We start from the raw sequence: 20,900 nt of genomic DNA on the forward strand, positions 1-20,900 counted from the left end.
AGAGAATCATTGTACAATTTAAACCGCTGTGAAATATATTTTCCATAACCATATATATATATATATATATATATATATATATATATTTCTTTTCAGATGGTGTACAAAACCGAAAGTAAAAAATGCAAAAACGAAACGTATGAATGGAAAGCATAGAAATAGTGCACATAGAACACATCTACCGCTTCTTAGACTGGCTTTCAATGAGAAAGAAATGTCAGTTATAGATATGTCAATGTGAATTTGGTCAGGTTGCCCAAAAAGTTAAATGCACATGCACTTTTTTGGGGCCGTAATTGGGATATTGTCTTTCAACATGAAAATTTAAATAGCTGGTGTGTCTAATGGCACCCTATTCCAGCCCCCTATATCAGCTTTAAGCTTGCTCCAGGACCTCTATTCACAAAAAGTCTCAGAACAGCGCTGATATAGGATCAGTTTTGCATTTAAAATCATAATGATTATATGGACTTGGGAGGGATCTGATCCTGAATCAACATCCTACTCATAGACGCTTTTGAACACAGACCCTGGACTAAAAAGCATGCTCAATGAAGAAATGCCATAAAAGTATTTTTTCAGTCCAGAACTAGGCCTAATCTGTGTCTGGGAAACTGGCCCTTTTAGTGTTTCCCTCTCACTGAAATGCCACTACAAAAACATGCAAATAATATGTTTCTTTCCTATGGTGGTGAGCAAGGCTTCAGTCAGTCAATAGGACCACAGAGGTGGGCCCCAACTCAGTAAATATTGGCTTCATGTGTTAGGCAGCAAGGTCTTAGTTCCATACACCTTTCTCAAACAAAGCATTCCACTTCATCTAGGCAAGCAGGGCAGCACGTGACCTAATCTTATGGCTGCCATGTGTCATAATGTTCTATGATTTTTACAGATCACATATTCTACACATATCTAGGGACTGAATACCTGGTTAATGAATCATTGACTGTGGACATAGCTGCGGGAAGTATTTTGGGTAATGCTGATTTTTTTTTAATTTATCTGCGCTACGGATGGCTATATCGGTCCACTAATAAAGGACTAGTAAAGGCCCAGTGCACTACAAATGTTTTGCAAAAAAATAAAATATGAATATATTTGTATTATTCCGGTTTTTCAGTATAAGGATGCATGAGCAGAAAATAACCCCAAACCTACTGTAAAATATGGCGCTTTGAAGATATGGGGCTATTTTGCTTCCACTGGTCCTGGGGCCATTGTTAAGGTCAACGGCACCATGAACTTTACCAGTAGAAAGACATTTTCGCCAAAAACCTGGATGCCTCTGCTAGGATGCTGATGCTTCTACCAGCGAGACAATAACCCCAAGCACACATCAAAATCCACAAAGAAATTGTTAATTGACCACAAAATCTAATTTTGCAATGGCCATCTCAATCTCCGGACTTGAACCCAGTTGAAAAACTTTGGTTTGAATTGAAGAGGCCAGTCTATAAGCGCAGACGAAGGATATCAAGCATTTGTACGGAGGAACGGTCTAAGATCCCTCCCAATGTGTTCTCCAATCTCATAAAACATTTCAGAAAAAGGCTCAGTGCTGTTATCCTTGCAATGTGAGGTATTGAAAGGTTTTGAAAACAGGGGCGCCAATCATTTTGACCCCTATCTTGAAAAAAAAATGTTTAACAAAATATCTTTCTCTTAGCAATTCAATTAGTATGAAATATAATTGTCCAATCTTTTGGAACATACAATATAGCTCAGTATATGAATTATTTTATACAGTATTTTTTGCTCATCTTTAAGGGCGCCAACAATTTGGGACCTGACTGTATATATTTTATTGTACATCTTAAACCTACTAATTTGTAATTTATTTCAAATCTAAAATTGAAATGCTCTGACAAGCGCCATCTCTGAGATTGCCCTTTCCTGTCTGATCGGATGATGGGGACATGAGGTGCAAAGGGGATGCCCGGACAGGTGTGCAGGCTAGTCTTGTGTGGCCTGTATTTTGCCAGATGTCCACCAGATGAATACGTGTTTTGTTTTGCCGGGTGTCTACACCGCATTTTCAGTACTTGCATCACATGTGCTTCGCTTTTCAAGTAGCTAGAAGCAACCTAGTTGGATTCTGTGTGTACTTCCGTTTGTACCATCGCACGGTAAAACAACGCACGAGTTGAAAATATTGAACGCACGCGGTACACAGAACGCACCACAACCTAGTGTGGCACCCCCAACGTAGCATTGCAGACTGCTCCATTGACAATGAATAACTTCCGCCGGAACACAAAGAGTTTGATGCAACTGGTGGACATGAGACGTTAGGCTTTACTTTACAATTGGTGCAACTCTATGACGCAATATTATCATTGCATATATCAGGAAATATCATAAACTTCATAGAAGTCGCATCATCATCCGTATTGTGTCCATAGTCAATCATGGTGGTTTGCTGTGCCCAGTGCCTTACTTTGACTGAAATATGTGCAGGTACACTGTTTATATTTAGGTGGAGCTCCACAATACTTAACTAATATTCTGAGGTGCAGGTAATCCACTCCGGTGAGCTCCTGCCCAAGTCAATCACTGGCTGTCTCCCAATTCTCATAAGGCCTGCCCTGTCTGGGGCTGGTTCAACGCAATGACACAAAGAATGCCAGTCAGCCACGCTACTTTACCCCACCTTGTGTTTTAGGCATAATGATAGTGTTGTTTTTCCGTTCTATAGGCCTATCTAGTCAAGATAAACAAACAATAGACGATTAATAGTGTAGGCCCACTAGCACCGACAGGGCATTCAGCAACCGGAACAAGGTTGTGTCATCCCTTTCGCTACAATGAAATACTCATTTCGATTACACATTTCCTCAACCAAGGCAAATCCCGTCATTGTGTTATTTTTTAAAATGAAAAATAGCATTTATCTTGAACGTTTAGGACGGTTACAATGTAGCGAATATATTCGTCCGCGGTTTGGTAAACAATTCATTATGTTATTAGCCAACGAGCTAAATAACAGCCTAACATCCTCCTAATATCGATGTTCTCATTTCTACTTAGTGTACATTTTTTTGTTCTTACCCATTCCTGTTTTTATTGTCGTGTCTTTTTTTGTGTCTTACTGGTTGTAAAGGAATATTGTCCGTCATTCCTGCAGCCCCAGTTGACGGTGACGCCAGGCAAACTCCCCTTAGCAGTCTCTGCGGGTTGTGACTAGATGGAGTACAGCTATGGACGGAAGTGACTGTCATTCCAAGGTCCACAAATATTGGCCTAGGCTTGTTGAGAGACTGCACTGAATCAGATAACTTGAACCCAGTAGCCAATGCTTGAGTCTTGACCATTTCAAGATAGTGTATCTTAACCCTGCACATGTCAAGAGATTCAAATTGGAATAGGTCTACACCTACAGATGGCCATGGGGCTTTTATCTTTAAAAACTTTTTTTTTTTTTTTTAATTTTTATGGTTGGATAAACTAATTAGGCTACTTATCCATTTGAAGACCACTCTAGGCCTTGATCAGAGGTCACAAAACAGATAGTTAGCTTTGATTGTGGGAAGAAAATGAGAACAGACAACATACGGCTAGTTGGAGATGCAAATTAATTTAGTTGATGCAAAATCTGGGACCAAACATTTATTTCTGGGACACATGTGAGATCAACAACCAAACCAACAACTCCAAGAAAGTCATCTGAAGGAGACAAGATGGAAATCAGGGATGTGCACAATGCAAATTAAAGAAAAGTAGCAAGAACAAACCCATGAGGTAATTCATCCAAAATCCATGCTCTGAGGAGACAGAGCAAAGTTAATCCTGTAACTGAAACGCTAACTCTTCCATAGACTGAACTAAATAAATCAAATTCATACAAACAATTAAATAAAACACACGATTTTTAGAGTAATTCATGGCATGCTGGGAACTGACAAAGGAATGCAAACCAAAGTTGGAAAGGTCACCCTGATTTCTATTTTCAGAAAGACCAGAAAGTAACATTTTACGTGATAAGGAAAAGGACATTTACATTGTAAACAAGCCTACACAGGCTCAATTTCTTGAATTGTATAGACAACCTCAAAGCAGTTCTGATGCATGGTTTTACTTTTAAAACAAGGCACAATTTGGTAAATGCATTTCAATGGGGGATGTACAGCAGGATTATAGAGTTAATCTGTGCATTCTGAGTTGTGCAAAGAGTCCAGTGATACATTCATTACTTACACAACTCAGTAGGTTGTGCGAAGAATGAAAGCATATCATTGCTTACTCAAAATGTATCAGAGTGAATGTACCCATTGTGTTAACTTTGAGGGTAGGTGGAGGACAAACTAATATCTAAATGAGGTAGAGTGTAGCCCCCAAAGCTCTGGCATCGTACACAATATAAATAACAAAACAAGAAGTTTAAGATTCCACAATGGATAAAAATAATGTAGAGTCCCAGTCAATGGAGAGAATTATTGAAGTATGTCAAACTTAATAGGACTGGGAATTGAGTTAAATAGAGTAAAATTCTGAAGTCAATGTTTCCAAGTCCTCAAACTAAGAAAAGATGACAATCGCTGATGTGCACTCCTATATGAAGATCAAGGTAAATGTAAATGAGGGTTTTGACACGTAACCATTAAAATGACAAGCTTTACCAAAAGTTTGAAGAAATATAAAGTGCAGGCATGATTGAGAGCATTCAGCATTTTATGGGTTGTGTCCCAAATGGTATTCCTATTCCCTGTACGCTGCACTACTTTTGACCAGGGCCTGTGTATGTAGAGAATATGGTACCATTTGGGACGCAAACCATAGCCTTCAGAACACAACCCACCAAAAGACGCAGAAGCTCTACAAAAAGGAATATTGGGAGCAAAAATATGGAAAAGGTCATCTTGTAAATTAGTGAAAAGAAAACATTTCCGGGAACAATGCAATATGGAAAAATATAGTACCAGTCAAAACACACAGACAAATATAACCGTCATTACAATCTTGTGGTGCTTTAAAAAAAGAAAAAAATAGACAATATAGCAACAATTCAAATTCAAGCTAGGCACTTGGCATGAGGTTTTTCAGTTTTAGAGAGAAAGGCAAAGAAACTATTGTCTCAGCATCTGTAAACTACCTGGAAACATAATCAACATCCAAAACAGATGACTGAGCAAATCAGTCTGTCTGGATCAAACAAAAGTATATGACACCTGACGGATAACTCTCAGCAGACCACCTCCGAGCTGCTGCAGACAACTTGAAATATCAAACACTTTCCTATGAAATATCGTTGCAAGACGGTTGGCCATTTTGAAACTACACACATTTCAGAAAATGTATGGCACACAATAGGTCGAGAGCCAAGTAGTTATGTACTGTAGAGGAATCAGGACAACCACTTGTTTATCTGCACTAAAACAATGGTGTCCACAATCGGTCATACACTGAAGCTTTCATAATGCTAGACAAAATCCTACAGGTTCTTCCGTCAAGGAGAGAGACATTCTGAATCAAAGCGGTTTCAAGTAAGCCATACATTCAACTTCAGGATACAAGACTAAAAAGTGTCACAGAAATACCCGCATATATTATGGAGAAAAATATAACCGTAAATACACCTACAGTAGTTTGAGCAACTTCAACTAAAAATAACACTTAAGGGGTGAATTGTTCAAATGAAAAGGGAAGAGCTGCATCATTTAAGTTACTGAGAGTTCCAACTAGGCTTTGCAAAAAAACAGCAATATGTTCAGCAAGGGTTATGGACTATCTCTTGAAAGTGTTGGAATAGCACGTGTTGATTGTACCAGTCAAGGACCAAGTGGCGATGTTAGCTAACACTGCTACTATGAATATTCAAAATCCGTACACAATCGACAAAGAAACTATAAGCAAAACAAAAACAGATAAAACTGTTTTGTTCTTCCATTTTACAACTAGTTCACTGCAATTTTCCCTTCCTCCATGAAATGTTGGAACTGAGATCTAGCCACACACTCTGAGCCATTCCTTTCCATCTCTGCCATGGTGGCAGGCAGGCCAGAGTGGGACCCATCCATTTCCATCAGGCCTCCAGTAGAGCAGACCGTAGGACCACCGGCTAGGCTACCAGGCATTCCGCCATTTTGGATCACAGAGATCTCGTTAGTCTTCATGGACAGGCCATTGGTGAAAGCTGCAGTGTACTGGTTCCACAGAGACTGGTCGAAGTTCATCGGCGGAGGAGGACCCAGTTCCCTGGGAGATGGCATCATCTCTGGCATCATGTTGCCAGACTCTGAGCTTATCGCCATCAGGGCCATGGGGTTGTCCAGAGAGAGGCGCTGGCCGCGCCTCGCAGAGCTGTTCCACATGTGAGTTCCAACGTGCACCTAAAACAAGCATGGAATAGATATTACTACAGAAAATGAGGTCAAACTTATTTGTATAGTTCCATTTAGGTGGTCATACTATTAAACCACCTGTTGATAAGCAAATGCTTGCTAAGGTTAGGGTAATGTTTTAGGTTAGGGCCAGGATTGAGGTAAGGGTTAAGTTTAGGGTTAGGATAAGGGTTAAGGTTAGGGCTAGTTAATCAAAATGTTGACAATTACTTAACATCCACTTGGGACAATCCAGCCACGTAGGCACGTGTGGGCCCAGACCCAGCCACTGGCGAGCCAGGCCAACCCAATCAGATAAAGCAACAACAAAAATGATGCTTTCTACTCATGTTCCAAATAGGACATTTGTATATTTACCTAAACATACAAACACTATCAGATAGAATTCATACCAAGCAGTGCACTGGAATGACATTCACTCTGATGGGATGGTGGACAAAAATAACTAAAAGCCACACCCCCAATAATCCATGACTATGACTGCATTGAGGCATATGTCACTGTGCTTCTATGGCTATATGCACCATGCCAACGCCTACTTAATTTGTTCATTTAGCAAAGACAGCTCATCAGGCCTCAAGCTCATAATTCAGTGCATTTATTACAGTCAACACAGCAAAACATTCTCAGCCTCATGGCAAAATAGCATGAGATTAGCTATATAAAAAAAACTGCACATTTTACTCTTTGCCCCATGGCAAAATGTTTAGAATTGCAGGAAGTTAGCTGTTTCATACCAGGCCACAGAGTCCATGAAAGACAAAGGCTTTAATAGCATTTCATTTCTATAAAAAAAGCCTTACCTTGAGGTTGCCTTTAGTGGTGAAGGCCCTGCCACAAATGGTGCAGCCAAAGGGCTTCTCGCCAGTGTGGGTCCTTTCATGGATCTGAAGGGCGCTGGCAGAGGAGAAGTTTTTGCCACAGGAGTTACACAGATGCTGCTTGCTGGATCTACGGTGAGCACTGGAGCCATCCCGTGGCTGCCCTCCCACTCCCTGAGGCATCTGGGAGACAAATAGAGGGCCCATGCCCATGGAGCTCTCTGGGGGAATCTGCCTCTCCAGTTTGACCAGACTGGGAGGCACCCTCATAAAAGGAGGCAAATGGCTGGGAGCTGTTAAGAGAAGAAAAATAAATCCAGTTAATAAACAATAATCAAGATTACTCCCAGTCAACCTATTTTTAAAACCCTACAGGGAATGTGATTGATTTACAATAAAGCACATTCTAATCAAAGGGGCTTATACACTTACCATACTCTCTATTAGTGAAGGGTAGGCCAGGCTCTTTTTTGATGTTTTTTTGGGTAAAGCTGGGTGCCGTTAGGTCCAGAGCTCCATTGGCATCCTGAGAGCTGCTGTCAGAGTCCGTTCTATGCTCATTCCGGGTGTAATCCTCAGGGACGGCTGACTCGGGGGACTTAGCCATGTAGGCAGCAGCCAGTCCGTTGACTGGTGATGAGGAGTGGAAGGAGACAGAGTCTGAGATGTCAGGGCTGCGGCCATTCCGGTACTCATGCTCCCGGATGCACTCGGCGGCTGATGGGGACTCTTTGGGGGGCACTCCATCACACTCCGAGGCAGTGCCGCTTTGGCGTTGCAGGTTGAGAGGCAAGGTGAGGTTCTTCATGTGGTTCTCCTGAGCAGCTATGCTGGAGAACATAGAGGATTGAGGGTCCTGATTAGGTTGGTGTGGTTCCTCAGAGAAAGATGGTGCGAGAGAATCGGAGGTGTCGCTTGGCTTTTCTTGAGAGTCAAGCTCTGCGTCTTGGTCTACCATGCACTCAAAGCCGTTGGTGTCCATGGACTTCTCGTCAGGCAGAGAGGAGTCAATTTCTTCCAAGGCATCGAGCTGGGTCTCTGGCATGGGGGTGTTAGGGATCTGGCCTCCCATGTGCATGCGGATGTGCTGCTGAAGAACCACCGCATTGGTGAACTTCTTCTGGCAAATGGGGCAAGAGTGCTGCATCTTGAGGGGCGTGTTGGCCCGATGAACACCGTAATGAGCTTTGAGGTTGCCATTGGTGGAGAAGGCACGTCCACAGATCTTACACTTGTAGGGCCGCTCGCCCGTATGTGTACGGTAATGCATCTTCAAGGAGCTCTGGCAGCTGAGCACTCGGTGGCAGATGTAGCACTCGTTTGGGTCATTGGTCCTCTTTTCCAGTCCATCCACCATTTGCTGTAGCTTGGCAGTTTCAGAGCTGTTGTGGTCGCCAGGAAGGCCTTTGCCATTCATGTGATGCAGCGCTCCCATTAGCTCTTTAGATACCTGGTGGTCCTGATCAGAGCCCATTTCGTGATTGAACATGTTTGAGGAAATTGACACGCAGTCACCTCCCGATGACGCTCTTTGGGAGAACGGGTCACTCCTGAAACAATCAAATGAAGGCTTGAACCCCTGCAGTGCTGATGGGTGGAAACCTGGAGATGGGAGGCTGAGCATTGGCTTCATGTCCACCATGTTGGATTCTTCAATGGGCATTGACATGCCGTAGGGGATGCCGCTGCTGGTGGGAATGTTGTCAAGGTGTTCCGGCACAGGATGTGGGTTCATCCTGATGTAAGGGTACTTTTCCTTGTGTCTTTGGAAATGCACTTTGAGGTTTCCTTTGGTTGTGAAACGGTTTCCACATATGTTACATTTAAATGGTCTTTCTCCAGTGTGCGAGCGCAAATGGATCTGGAGTGCGCTGTCATTCCCAAACGTTTTCCCACAGTATTTACATTTGTGCTTGTACATGCTGTCGCCACCAGACCCATTTTTAGACTCAGGCATATTTGGGATCTTGCTCTTTACTTTCTTAGAGGGATCCATCCCTGATGAGAGGCTAGTGAGGGGACTTTGGTAGACCACGGAGCCTGTTGAATGAGGCAGTATCGCTGGTAGGTGGTTGGCCATGTCTGGGAGCCCCTTCAACATATCGGCTTTGAAGGGCATCGGCCCCATGCCTCGAGCCAGTGAGGTGGGAATGCCATTGGACAGAGGTAGTTTACCCTGTTTGAGGGACTCTAGCGAGAGGCTCTGGTTGCCAGTCCTCTTGCCGATCAGGGCTGCTGCAGCAGAGAGCTGCTGGGAGAGATGAACTCCTAAGGCTTTGAGGGGGTCGACTGCTGCCCCTAGGGCCGAGTGGAGGCTCTGTGGAGCCATCATTGACACTTGGATACGGATCTGCTCAGTCAGTTGGATCTGCTGGAGCTGCTGCTGCTGGAGGGCCACTAGCTGTTCCAGGATCACAGGGATGGCTTGCAAGGCCTCCTGGGAGGCCTGTGGAGACTTGCAGTTGTTCAAACCACTGTTCGATGAGTGCTGAGTGACAGCCACTTTGGTGCCAGGCATGGACTCCAAGGTGACATTTGAATCTTGGGGTTTGGATGAGGCTTGGTGCTGATGGCAACTCATCTCAGGCCTGGGACTGTCAGACATCTCCACCTGGTCTTGTTTGGATGGTTGTTCCTCACTGTTTGATTTTGGTTCTTCCTCCATCCTTTCCATAGACACTGCATTGGACTTTGACAGAGTTTTACTGCTGGACTGGCAGTCACTGTGGTCTTTCTGAAAGTCACTCTGTGAGAAGTCATCTGGTACTTCTCTCCCCTCTCCATCTTTCATGATGACCATCTCATGACTTTTAGTGCAATTATTCTGATGTTTTAAAAACTCAGCCTCATCGATGAATTCAGCACAACATTTGTTGCAGACCTTCATCTCGTCCATTCTAAACCTCTTCACCTCATTCCCATTCTCTTCAGTTTGACCGTCTTGTAGAACGCCTGTAATGATAATAGGGAAATGTCAGGTTAAAAACAATAAACCAACGAATGCAAATTAATTACAGCCTGGATATAATTAAAATAGGCAGTATAAGTACATCTCTATGTTGAATTTCAATTCTATCATTTAGAGTTATTTTTCAATTTCAGTCAAACAAGATAGTGGTAGTGTATGTGTGTATATATTTTTTACACACACAAAAGTTTGGAAACATCTACAAGGGTTTTTCTTTACTTTACTATTTTCTACATTGTAGAATAATAGTGAAGACATCAAAACTATGAAATAACACATATGGAATCATGTAGTAACCAAAAAAGTGTTAAAAGGATTGTTCACCCCCCCCCCCCCAATTTTCACCTAAAATGACATAGCCAAATCTAACTGCCTGTAGCTCAGGACCTGAAGCAAGGATATGCATATTCTTGATACCATTTGAAAGGAAACACTGAAGTTTGTGGAAATGTAAAATTAATTTAGGAGAACATAGATCTCGTAAAAGATAATTCAAAGGGAAAAAACATGCGTTTTTTTGTACCATCATCTTTGAAATATAAGAGAAATGCCATAACGTATTATTCCAGCCCAGGCACAATTTAGATTTTGTCCACTAAATGGCAGCAGTGTATGTGCAAAGTTTTAGACTGATCCAATGCGTATCATTGCATATCTGTTCAAAATGTTGTATTAAGACTGCCCAAATGTGCCTAATAGGTTTAATAACTTTCAAGTTCACAATTGTGCACACTCAAATAATAGCATGGTATTCTTTCACTGTAAATTGGAGAGTGCAGTTAGATTAACAATAATTTAAGCTTTCTGCCCATATAAAACATGTCTATGTCCTGGGAAATTCTCTTGTTACTTACAACCTCATGCTAATCACATTAGCCTACATTAAACGTCCCGTGGGGGATACCGATCCCGTAGAAGTTAAATAAAACCAAATATATTTTTTATTTGAGATTCTCCAAATTCTCCACCCTTTGCACACACTTGGCATTCTCTCAACCAGCTTCATCTGGAATGCTTCTCCAACAGTCTTGAAGCAGTTCCCATTTATGCTGAGTACTTGTTGGCTGCTTTTCCTTCACTTTGCGGTCCAACTCATCCCAAACCATCTATATTGGGTTGCGGTAAGGTGATTGTGAAGGCCAGGTCTTCTGATGCAGCACTCCGTCACTCTCCTTCTTGGTCAAATAGCCCTTACACAGCCTGGATGCGTGTTGGGTCATTGTCCTGTTGAAAAACAAATGATATTGGGACTAAGCGCAAACCAGATGGGATGGCGTATCACTGCAGAATGCTGGTTAAGTGTGCCTTGAATTCTAAATAAAATCACTGACAGTGTCACCAGCAAAGCACCCCCACAACTCCATGCTTCACAGTGGGAACCACACATGCGGAGATCATCCAGTCACGTACTTTGCGTCTCACAAATACACGGTAGTTAGAACCAAATATCTCAAATTTAGACTCAGATCAAAGGACAGATTTCCACCAGTCTAATGCCCATTGCTCGTGGTTCTTGGCCTAAGCAAGTATTCTTATTGGTGTCCTTTAGAAGTGGTTTATTTACAGCAATTCAACCATGAATGCCTGATTCACAGTCTCCTCTGAACAGTTGATGTTGAGATGTGTGTTACTTGAATTCTGTGAAGCATTTATTTGGGCTGCAATTTCTGAGGCTGGTAAACTAATGAACTTATCCTCTGCAGCAGAGGTAACTCTGGGTCTTCCTTTCCTGCGGCGGTCCTCATGAGACAGTTTCATCTTAGTGTTTGATGGTTTTTGCAACTGCACTTGAAGAACCTCTCAAAGTTCTTAATTTTTCAGATTGACTGACCTTCATGTCTTCAAGTAATAATGGACTGTACTTTCTCTTTGCTTACTTGATCTGTTCTTGCCACAATATGGACTTGTTCTTTTACCAAATAGGGCTATTTTGTTAAAATACCACCGCTACCTTGTCATAACACAACTGATTGGCTCAAATGCATTAAGGAAATAAATGCCACAAATTAACATTTAACAAGGCACACCTTTTGAAATGCATTCCTGGTGACTACCTCATGAAGCTGGTTGAGAGAAGGCAAAGTGTGGCTTCTTTGAAGAATCTAAAATAACACTTTTTGTTAGCACATGATTCCATATGTTGTGGTGTGTCCAAACTTTTGACTGCTACTATATACACACATTCAAGGTGGTATTCAAATACTTCAATAAATAATGAGGTTAATATATATTATAAATTAATATTGCTTGGTGGGCAAAACTTGAATCAGTCATTTACATTCATGAAAAACCTCTCTCAATCACATTTCCAGTCAATGCATTGATTTCGTGCAATTTGGGCTCAGTGCACTACTGCCAGCAGAGGGCAACATCTGACAAAAACACCAGGGGCAAGCAACCAATGTCTATTTATTTATTTTAGTTATTTAACCTTTACTTAAAAAGGCAAGTCAGTTAAGAACAAATTCTTATTTACAATGACGCCCTGGGAACAGTGGGTTACCTGCCTTGTTCAGGGGCAGAACGACCTATTTTTACATTGTCAGCGCGGGGATTCGATCTAACAACTTCTGTTACCAGCCCAACGCGCTAATCACTTGGCTACCTGCCGCCCCTGGATTAAAAAAAAATAAGACCAGCCTGTCTTTCCTGACACTCATTTCATTTTAGAAACGTAAATGACTCCCGATAACAAGCACACTTTATTATAAGGACATGTAAACCAATATTCATTGTGTGGGCCTGTAATATGCCTGAATTTGCCACAATAATTCAAGTCTGCGACTATTCAACTATAAACAAAGATCTATACGACCTGTACTAGAATTGAACTTAAAACCCATGTCAATATAAAACAAAACGACTGTGTACCTATGCTCACAATAATCAGTCAGAACAGTGGCTTCATATAAAAAGACATCCATCGATTTGCCTTTAAAACCCAGAAATGATCCGGGGCAATCGTCTCGCACATCAACTTCTCATTTACATGAAAAGTAAATTCTAGCAAAATGTGACTGGAATAAATAAGTGATGATTTTTTATGTCTGCCGACTGAGTCCATTTCACAACCAGTCGCATTGTCAAAAGCTAATGTACTCTCTGTGGGGTAGACTGTCTGCATCCTTCCAACGAAACTGTTGCTGCCCTTGTTAATCGCTCACCAGGCAACTGGAATCGGGTGGAAAAAAATGGCAAATGGCATTGTATTCCGAATCCGTTCATTGTCAAACAAATTTGCAATGCTGTTGCAGTGCATAACGCAGTAGGCAGAGGGAGGAGAACGTTACCTTTAAGATTTACTATGCAAAAAAGTGGGCGATTTTCAGACGAAACTAATCAAGAACCCGCAAAATTAAGGGAAAGCAAGTAGAAAACAAATAAACCATTTCTAAATAACAAGACTGACTTTCCCACTTGTGTCAAGTAAAATAAAATAAAAATCACATGACCACTTGGTGGCGCATAAATTGTATCAGATCACCTAAAATGCAATATGGCACGAGGTGAAACTACACAAGGATGCCACTTAATGAGAGTACATTGATAACCTGTATTAAATGGAACGTAACTATTCTCAGATCAAAGAAACACCAACAAGAAGTTATCGAACATATGCACACTCCCAATCAAGCAGCGTACCCTACATGTAAGTAGAATCAATAGAATCATTCATAAAGTTAATTACTATGGCATGCCTACATGGCAACACAAGCCGCACCGCCAACCCTTGCTTGCCTACAAACCTACCACTGCCCCCCCCCTTTCCCCCTTTAAATCAGCTTACTTCTGAGTCACATTTCATACCACACTGTTTGGAACCTTTTATAAACTTGCCCCCAAAATACATTGCATCAAACACTGACAAAAGTGCAACGTTATGCCATGTATTTGAGCACAAATAAAAACTTCTACAGTCCAAAGTAGGAGAAACACCACATGCAATCAAATTCTGATGCGGAACATGGATAGTTCTTCAATTAGGCCTATGTAAAAATATCAAAAGACGTGCAACGGATTTCTCTACAATTACCTTTTTAATCATCTAAAATACAGCCAAACATTAACATTCTAAATAGCCTATAGCAATAACGTTAGTAGTCACCCAGCTATTCCAGTTTCGTATTCCATTGGTAACATTTTCGAGAAACTTAACTCAAAGTTAAGCCATCATGTCGTTTACAGTGGGCTTTGACTCTATTCAACAAAACGCAATCGATTGATCAATTGATGTTCAAACAGATTAAACCGTATTTTATTCATACGAATATTCACGAATAAACGCAAAAGGTTTCCAAACAAGAAACCCGCTTACACAATTTCAAAAAGTCAACTGTATATTGGCAAAAATGGTAACTTCAAACTCGCAGGCTTATAATTTTTTTTTTTTAAATGCATGGTCAGTTCCAAGGGTCATGATCCAGCCAGGTCAAAGTGCGAGGAGAAACAATGAATAACTTTCCAAATAAAAAGGTTGCTACCTTGCAACATTGGATAAATGTAACCCTGCGCGACTCTTTCCAAAAGTAGTTTAACAGTCCAAAAACTCACCATTTTCTGACGAACCGGGCTCATCGGAATTGATTTGCTGTGGCTTAGCTTGCTTGCGCCTGGACATGGTGCAACCATCGGGAGCAAATAGTAACGCAATTTTCGTCCCTTCTTTACAAATTCTTCGGGTTGTAAAATTAGCCCCTGAAGTAGAAATGCGCATGTCAAAGGAATTATTATTATCAATAATGCATTGCGATGTATCATGGTCCTCTGACAGCTGATTGGCTCCACTCCAAGTGCTTACACTTTATTCAAATAGGGCCCATTGATGAGAATAGCAGAATGCCAAGGGGGCGGGAGATGCGATACTAGTGGATGGGCAACGATGGGGAGGGAGGTAAAGGAGTTACAGAAATACAAAATCTGCTATACTGTATATATGGAAATATTGTAACTTCGATAATCATTTCATTCAATTTAGTTTGTTTAGGGTACACATTAAAGTGTATTTCATCATGTAGAACATTTTGAAAAACCTTTTTGAGAAATTAATAATCCCTTGCAGAGATTTTAGTTCATATTAATCTGTCATTTTCTTCCAATGTCCAGTCAAATATGTTGTTTATGATCCATAAACCCTGCACTCTATCCTTTGCATTGTGATCTAGGTGAGCTGAATGAAAAAGTATTGTGAAATTGTAAAAGTTACAAAAAATAATTAAGATCATTCATAAAATTATTTACAGTGCCTTCAGAAAGTATTCACACCCATTGACTTTTTCCACATTTTGTTGTGTTACAGGCTGAATTTAAAATTTATTAAATTGAGTAACTGACCTACACAAAATACCACATCACGTGGAAGTATGTTTTTAGACATTTTTACAAATGAATTAAAAATTAAAAGCTGAAATGTCTCGAGTCAATAAGTATTCAACCCCTTTGTTATGGCAAGCCTGTGAGCAATAATAGTGCTTAACATGATTTTTGAATGACTACCGTCTCTGTACCCCACACATACAATTATCTGTAAAATCCCTCAGTCGAGCAGTGCATTTCAAACACAGATTCAACCACAAACACCAGGGAGAATTTTCAATGCCTCGCAAAGAAGGGCACCAATAGATGGGTTAGATGACAATGTCACAAAAAAGTTGTGATTCTGGATGGCCAGATAGCTACCGACAATGACAAAAAACTGCCATATGGGGAATCGTATGTGACTCGCTTCAGCTAATTTAATCTTGTTCTTGATACCATGTCTTGCTTTGAGGTGTTTTGACTGATTTCATGCCAATGCTAATATGGCAAAAAAATGTATTTGAGAGACGAGTTCATTGTGCAAATGTATTTATGTTTTCTATAATCATTGGAGACTAAATAGTTAACATGTTGTCAACAATTTAATGCAACCCTGTCTGTTTTAGTTGCTAAACAACCAACCTGTCTATTGGTATATGAGTAAAAAGCAGAAGTTGAATATCCCTTTGAGCATGGTGACATTATCATTTACACTTTGGAGGCTGCATCAATACACCCAGTCAATACAAAGAAACAGGCGCCCTTCCTAACTCCTAAGTTGCCGGAGAGGAAGGAAACCGCTCAGGGATTTCACCATGAGACCAATGCTAACTTTAAAACAGTAAGTTTAATGGCTGTGATGAGGATACAACTGAGGATGGATCAACAACATTGTAGTTACTTCACAATACTAACATATTGACAGAGAGAAAAGGAAGCCTGTACAGTAATACTGCTTTTCAAGCATAGTGGTGGCTGCATCATGTTATGGTTATGCTTGTAATCCTTAAGGACTGGGGAGTTTTTCAGGATAAAAAAGAAATGAATGGAGCTAATCACAGGCAAAATCCTAGAAGAAAACCTGTTTCAATCTCCTTTCAAACAGACACGGGAGACAAATTCACCTTTCAGCAGGACAATAACCTAAAACACAAGGCCAAATATACACTGGAATTTCTTACCAAGACGACATTGAATGTTGCTTAGTCACAGTTTTGACTTAAATTGACTTGAACATCTATGGCAAAACTTGAAAATAGCTATCTAGCAAGGATCAACAACCAACTTGACAGAGCATGAATAATTAAAATAATAATGTGCAAATATTGTACAATCCAGGTGTGCAAAGCTCTTACAGACTCACAGCTGTAATCGCTACCAAAGGTGATTCTAACATGTATTGACTTACGGTTGTGAATACTTTTGTAAATTAGATATGTTTCCACTTTGTCATGTATTGTGTGTAGATTTTATTTATTTTTTACTTAATCCATTTGAATTCAAGCTGTAACACAACAAAATGTGGAATAAGTTAAGGGGTATGCATACTTTCTTAAGGCACTGTACATTATCAGTTTTGTCATTGATTTAGTTACCAATAACTTATGTGAAGGTGTTTCTGTTAACTGAAAATATAATTATTCTTATTAAAATTGTAAAAAAAAAAAAAAGACATATCACATGTATATTTCAAGGTTGGTTTAAATCACATGCAAGAGAAGTACAGACAGACAAGACTCTTCCTCAAGAGAGACAACTTTGGCCCAGACTTCCAATCACTCCAATCACTCCAATCAAGAGCCCTACTGGCCCGAAACTGTAGAAACTTTGTGGTGAACCATACTGTAATAATCATTTAAATGCTATAATATACTGTATTTGTGGGGGATGTCTTTAAGCTGTATATACTTTATGTGTAACATACAGATCCGCTATACAATGAGAGGACATCCAGATTGTAAAAGAAGGCATTCAAAGCAAAAATGGAAAACTAAGTAAGGACATGGCTAACTCCAGATTACAGACCACCCCATTGTCCTCTCTGTTGTTGTGTGCATGTGCTGGAAGGTGTTCAAGTTTTCCATGCAGTGAGGATGTGGAATTCAGTCCATTCTGTATAGAGATGACAATCATATCAAGCAGCTAAAAGGCTACACACATTTTAGCCAAGGTAAGCTTCAGCAACTGTCGAATAAAGGGGAGTTGAAAAAAAAAGGTTGATAGCTGTGAGACAAAGACAAGTCCATATATCCAGAAAAGCAAATGCTTTTTACTTAGAGACTGACTGAAGGTGAAAAAGAGGGGAGGGTTGTCTAGACGCTTTATAGCCCCAATAAGAAACTATAATTGAACACAATGTTTCTGCTGTGTTCAAACTAACAATTCGAACTGCAGGCTGTTGTGTCATAAATCTGAAATGGTGGGAACCAAAAGGATGTCCCTTCTTTTGGAAAATGGACAGATGTCATGACTTATATGAGGTGACTCAAATGGTAGCATTGAAATCGCTTTATAGTCTACTGTACACCCTAGAAAGTACATGAAACTGGGGCAAACGTTTCAAGAGTAATTATCAATTTCCACCATTAAATGTTGTATTTATTATGGATCCCCATTACCTGCTGCCAAGGCAGCGGCTACTCTTCCTGGGGTCTGGCAATATTAAGGCATTTATACCTTTTAAAAGCATTACAATACGTTAATTACAGAATTCAAAACACACTGTGTGCCCTCAGGCCCATACTCCCCTGCCACATATCTACAACGCAAAATCCATGTGTACGTGTGTATAGTGTGAATGTTATCGTGTGTGTGTGTGTGTATGCACTTGTCTACATTTGTGTTACTTCACAGTCCCGCTGTTCCATAAGGTGTTTTCTTACCTGCTTTTTAAATCTGATTCTACTGCTTGCATCAGTTACCTGATGTGGACTAGTCAGTTCTGGACTTGGGGACTGTGAAGAGACCCCTGGTGGCATGTCTTGTGGGGTATACATGGGTGTCTGAGCTGTGTGCTAGTATTTTAAACAAAACAGCTCGGTACCTTCAGCTTATCAACACCTCTGACTTCCTCATTACCTGTTTTTGTAAATCTCTCTTCCACTTTGAGCCATGAGAGATTGACATGCATGTCATTGACGTTAGCTCCCTGTGTACTTTTAAGGGCCAGCCATGCTGCCCTGTTCTGAGCCAACTGCTATTTTCCCAAGTCCCTCTTTGTGGCACCTGACCACACGACCGAACAGTAGGAAACTGAATATAATAATTACGTTAGAATATTACAATATACGCCTATTCGCACAAGCTTTTAACTGAATGCAAAAATGATCCCACATGAAGAGCTATCACACAATATGTTTATGAAAAGAAAGCACATCTAGGTTTGGCATGTGTTAAAAAGTCAGCATTACATGAACAAATTAGCCCTTGGCCGTTTCCTGCATTTTGCGAGAAGAAGATTGTTGCTTGCTGTTTTATTGCTAAATTTGAATTGGCCAATGTCAGCAGTGTTATTTCTTAAAATAATGTGTAGAAGGTAGCATGATGACAGTGGCATAGAAAGCCTTAACCGGGTCAAATATCTATCAATTGTTCATGTTTGTACATAGGGAAACTCTGAAAGACAGTGTCAAGAGTTGGCACTGTATAACATCTGTGAAGTGGCAAAAGTAGCCATTCCATCACATTTCTAAATCCTGATCATTTTCATATTTAAACATGTTGTTAAGGGTCATATAAAACATACAACAGTGACTTCAGGTAGCATTGTTGGGGTGGCAGGGTAGCCTAGTGGTTAGAGCATTGGACTAGTAACCAAAAGGTTGCAAGTTCAAATCCCCGAGCTGATAAGGTACAAATCTGTTGTTCTGCCCCTCATCATCATTGAAAATAAGAATTTGTTCTTAACTGACTTGCCTAGTAAAATAAATTGTCTAAATGTTGTTGTTTTTTAAATCATACATTAGTCAAAAGCTTTGAATGCTACTCTTCTTACATGTGAGTGATGGAGAGATATTTGTGAGGTTTCTAAAATATCCTTGTACTTTTAACCAGGCATTCAGCAACTAAGCAACCATTGACAATGGCAACAGCTATACTGGCTCATAGTGGACAAACGATAACGGTCTAACACTTGGAAAGGAATTGTAAATTGAACATGACTTTTTTTTTAGGACTCTTAGTAAAACAAGAAAGGCGGTGGAGCAGTCTGGAAAGGTTGAGATATTTCACATCAGCATGATACTCCCCACAACCAGGATGGCGGGTAGGCTTTCATTTGAATGAAGGCAACCTTAAACTCTCATATAGACTGATGAAGAGACATAAAGAGGAAAAGACCGAAAACAGATGAAAGCAGTTCGGGTTAAAACAGATGGTAGATGGTTAGCAATTGAATACAAGCTTCCCAGGTGGGTTGACCTATAGGAAAAGTAAGGAAAGACAGGATGTATAACTTTACATTTTAATTTATATATTTTTGTTATGGTGGATTTCTAAAAAAAATTCAAAGCCTAGTGGTAATCATACTGTAGGTGTAAAAAACTTTGTTGAACCCTGGTTAATGTGCCAAGCAGAAAGAATACATACGCTGCAGGGAACAAAGAAATCTAACATTTGATCAGTGCCAGCATGACCTTGTCAATATCAATGCATCGCTGAGGAATGACATTTACATTTCTCTCTAATGATAGTCTTGAATTGTTTCGCAATCAACTGTAGGACCCAGAAGAATCAACACCACGAGAGAAAAGTAATGATCTCTTTAGCTCAATATTTGATGTACTTATTTGATTAGGAGAGCATTTCCCAAACTTGGTCGTGGTGACCCCATGGGGTGTTTTTTTTGTTTTTTGCCCAAGCACTACACAGCTGATTCAAATAATCAAATCTTGATGATGAGTTCATTATTTGAATCAGTTGTTTAGTGCAATGGGCTAAACCAGAACGTGCCCTTAGGGGTCTCCCCCATTTCGGAAACACTGGATTAGGATATACAAAATAATGAGTAAAAAATAAATACATGTACTGAAATGACTTTACCGATCATTCTAAGACCACATTATATTTGTGTTACTGTAAACTGTTTCATTAAGAGGTGAACCAAGCAAATAATGTGTCCGAAACAACGCATGGCTTGGAATTTATCTTCATTTTGTTTTACAATGAAACGTGTTTACTTGAAGCACAATACTTCTGCCCAATACTTTTTAAACGACATAGAATTCTAACAAGAGTCACAATGGTGGTGGAATCTGTGGTATTTCAGAAATCCCATTTTATAATCAAAATGTCCATCTAGGAGCCTTCTTTATGAGTTGCTTTAAATGAGTTGTCTCTTTGTGTCCATAGTTCCTGCACTCCAATCACATACTTTGATGAGTGATTGATTGCAGAAAGTTACCAGACAAATGGCAACGTATTATTGTGCAGAAACATGAAGAAAAGGGCATCCTCTTGAGGACTGACCCTGTATGAAAT

General features: G+C 40.3%; 2 protein-coding genes across 2 annotated transcripts in view; both read right to left on the reverse strand.

The window, feature by feature from the left end:
* LOC139368483 (probable phospholipid-transporting ATPase IIA) overlaps positions 1-3,180 on the reverse strand; it is a 40,355-nt gene extending 37,175 nt beyond the window's left edge. The window contains exon 1 of the mRNA XM_071107419.1: positions 3,049-3,180. Coding sequence (XP_070963520.1) covers positions 3,049-3,116 — 68 coding nt within the window. The 5' untranslated portion in view covers positions 3,117-3,180. The remainder of the gene's footprint in view (positions 1-3,048) is intronic.
* Positions 3,181-5,868: 2,688 nt separating this feature from the next.
* Positions 5,869-14,841, reverse strand: LOC139367612 (sal-like protein 4). The gene is made up of 4 exons (XM_071105877.1): positions 14,679-14,841; positions 7,592-10,111; positions 7,142-7,452; positions 5,869-6,326 (listed from the first exon to the last, which is right to left on the reverse strand). The coding sequence occupies exons 1-4, from the start codon at positions 14,839-14,841 to the stop codon at positions 5,892-5,894; spliced, it is 3,429 nt and encodes a 1,142-aa protein (XP_070961978.1). The 3' UTR covers positions 5,869-5,891.
* Positions 14,842-20,900: the final 6,059 nt, after the last annotated feature.

Source organism: Oncorhynchus clarkii, chromosome 16 (genome assembly GCF_045791955.1).
Source record: "Oncorhynchus clarkii lewisi isolate Uvic-CL-2024 chromosome 16, UVic_Ocla_1.0, whole genome shotgun sequence".
Classification (NCBI taxonomy): Eukaryota; Metazoa; Chordata; class Actinopteri; order Salmoniformes; family Salmonidae; genus Oncorhynchus; species Oncorhynchus clarkii.

Bases quoted from the DNA above. Each gene is read 5' to 3' on its own strand.
- LOC139367612 (XM_071105877.1), bottom strand. From the start codon at position 14,841: ATGCGCATTTCTACTTCAGGGGCTAATTTTACAACCCGAAGAATTTGT. The intron at 10,112-14,678 runs GTGAGTTTTTGG...TTATCATTACAG, and splicing joins GCCCGGTTCGTCAGAAAATG to GCGTTCTACAAGACGGTCAA. The intron at 6,327-7,141 runs GTAAGGCTTTTT...TGCTTGTTTTAG, and splicing joins CCACTAAAGGCAACCTCAAG to GTGCACGTTGGAACTCACAT.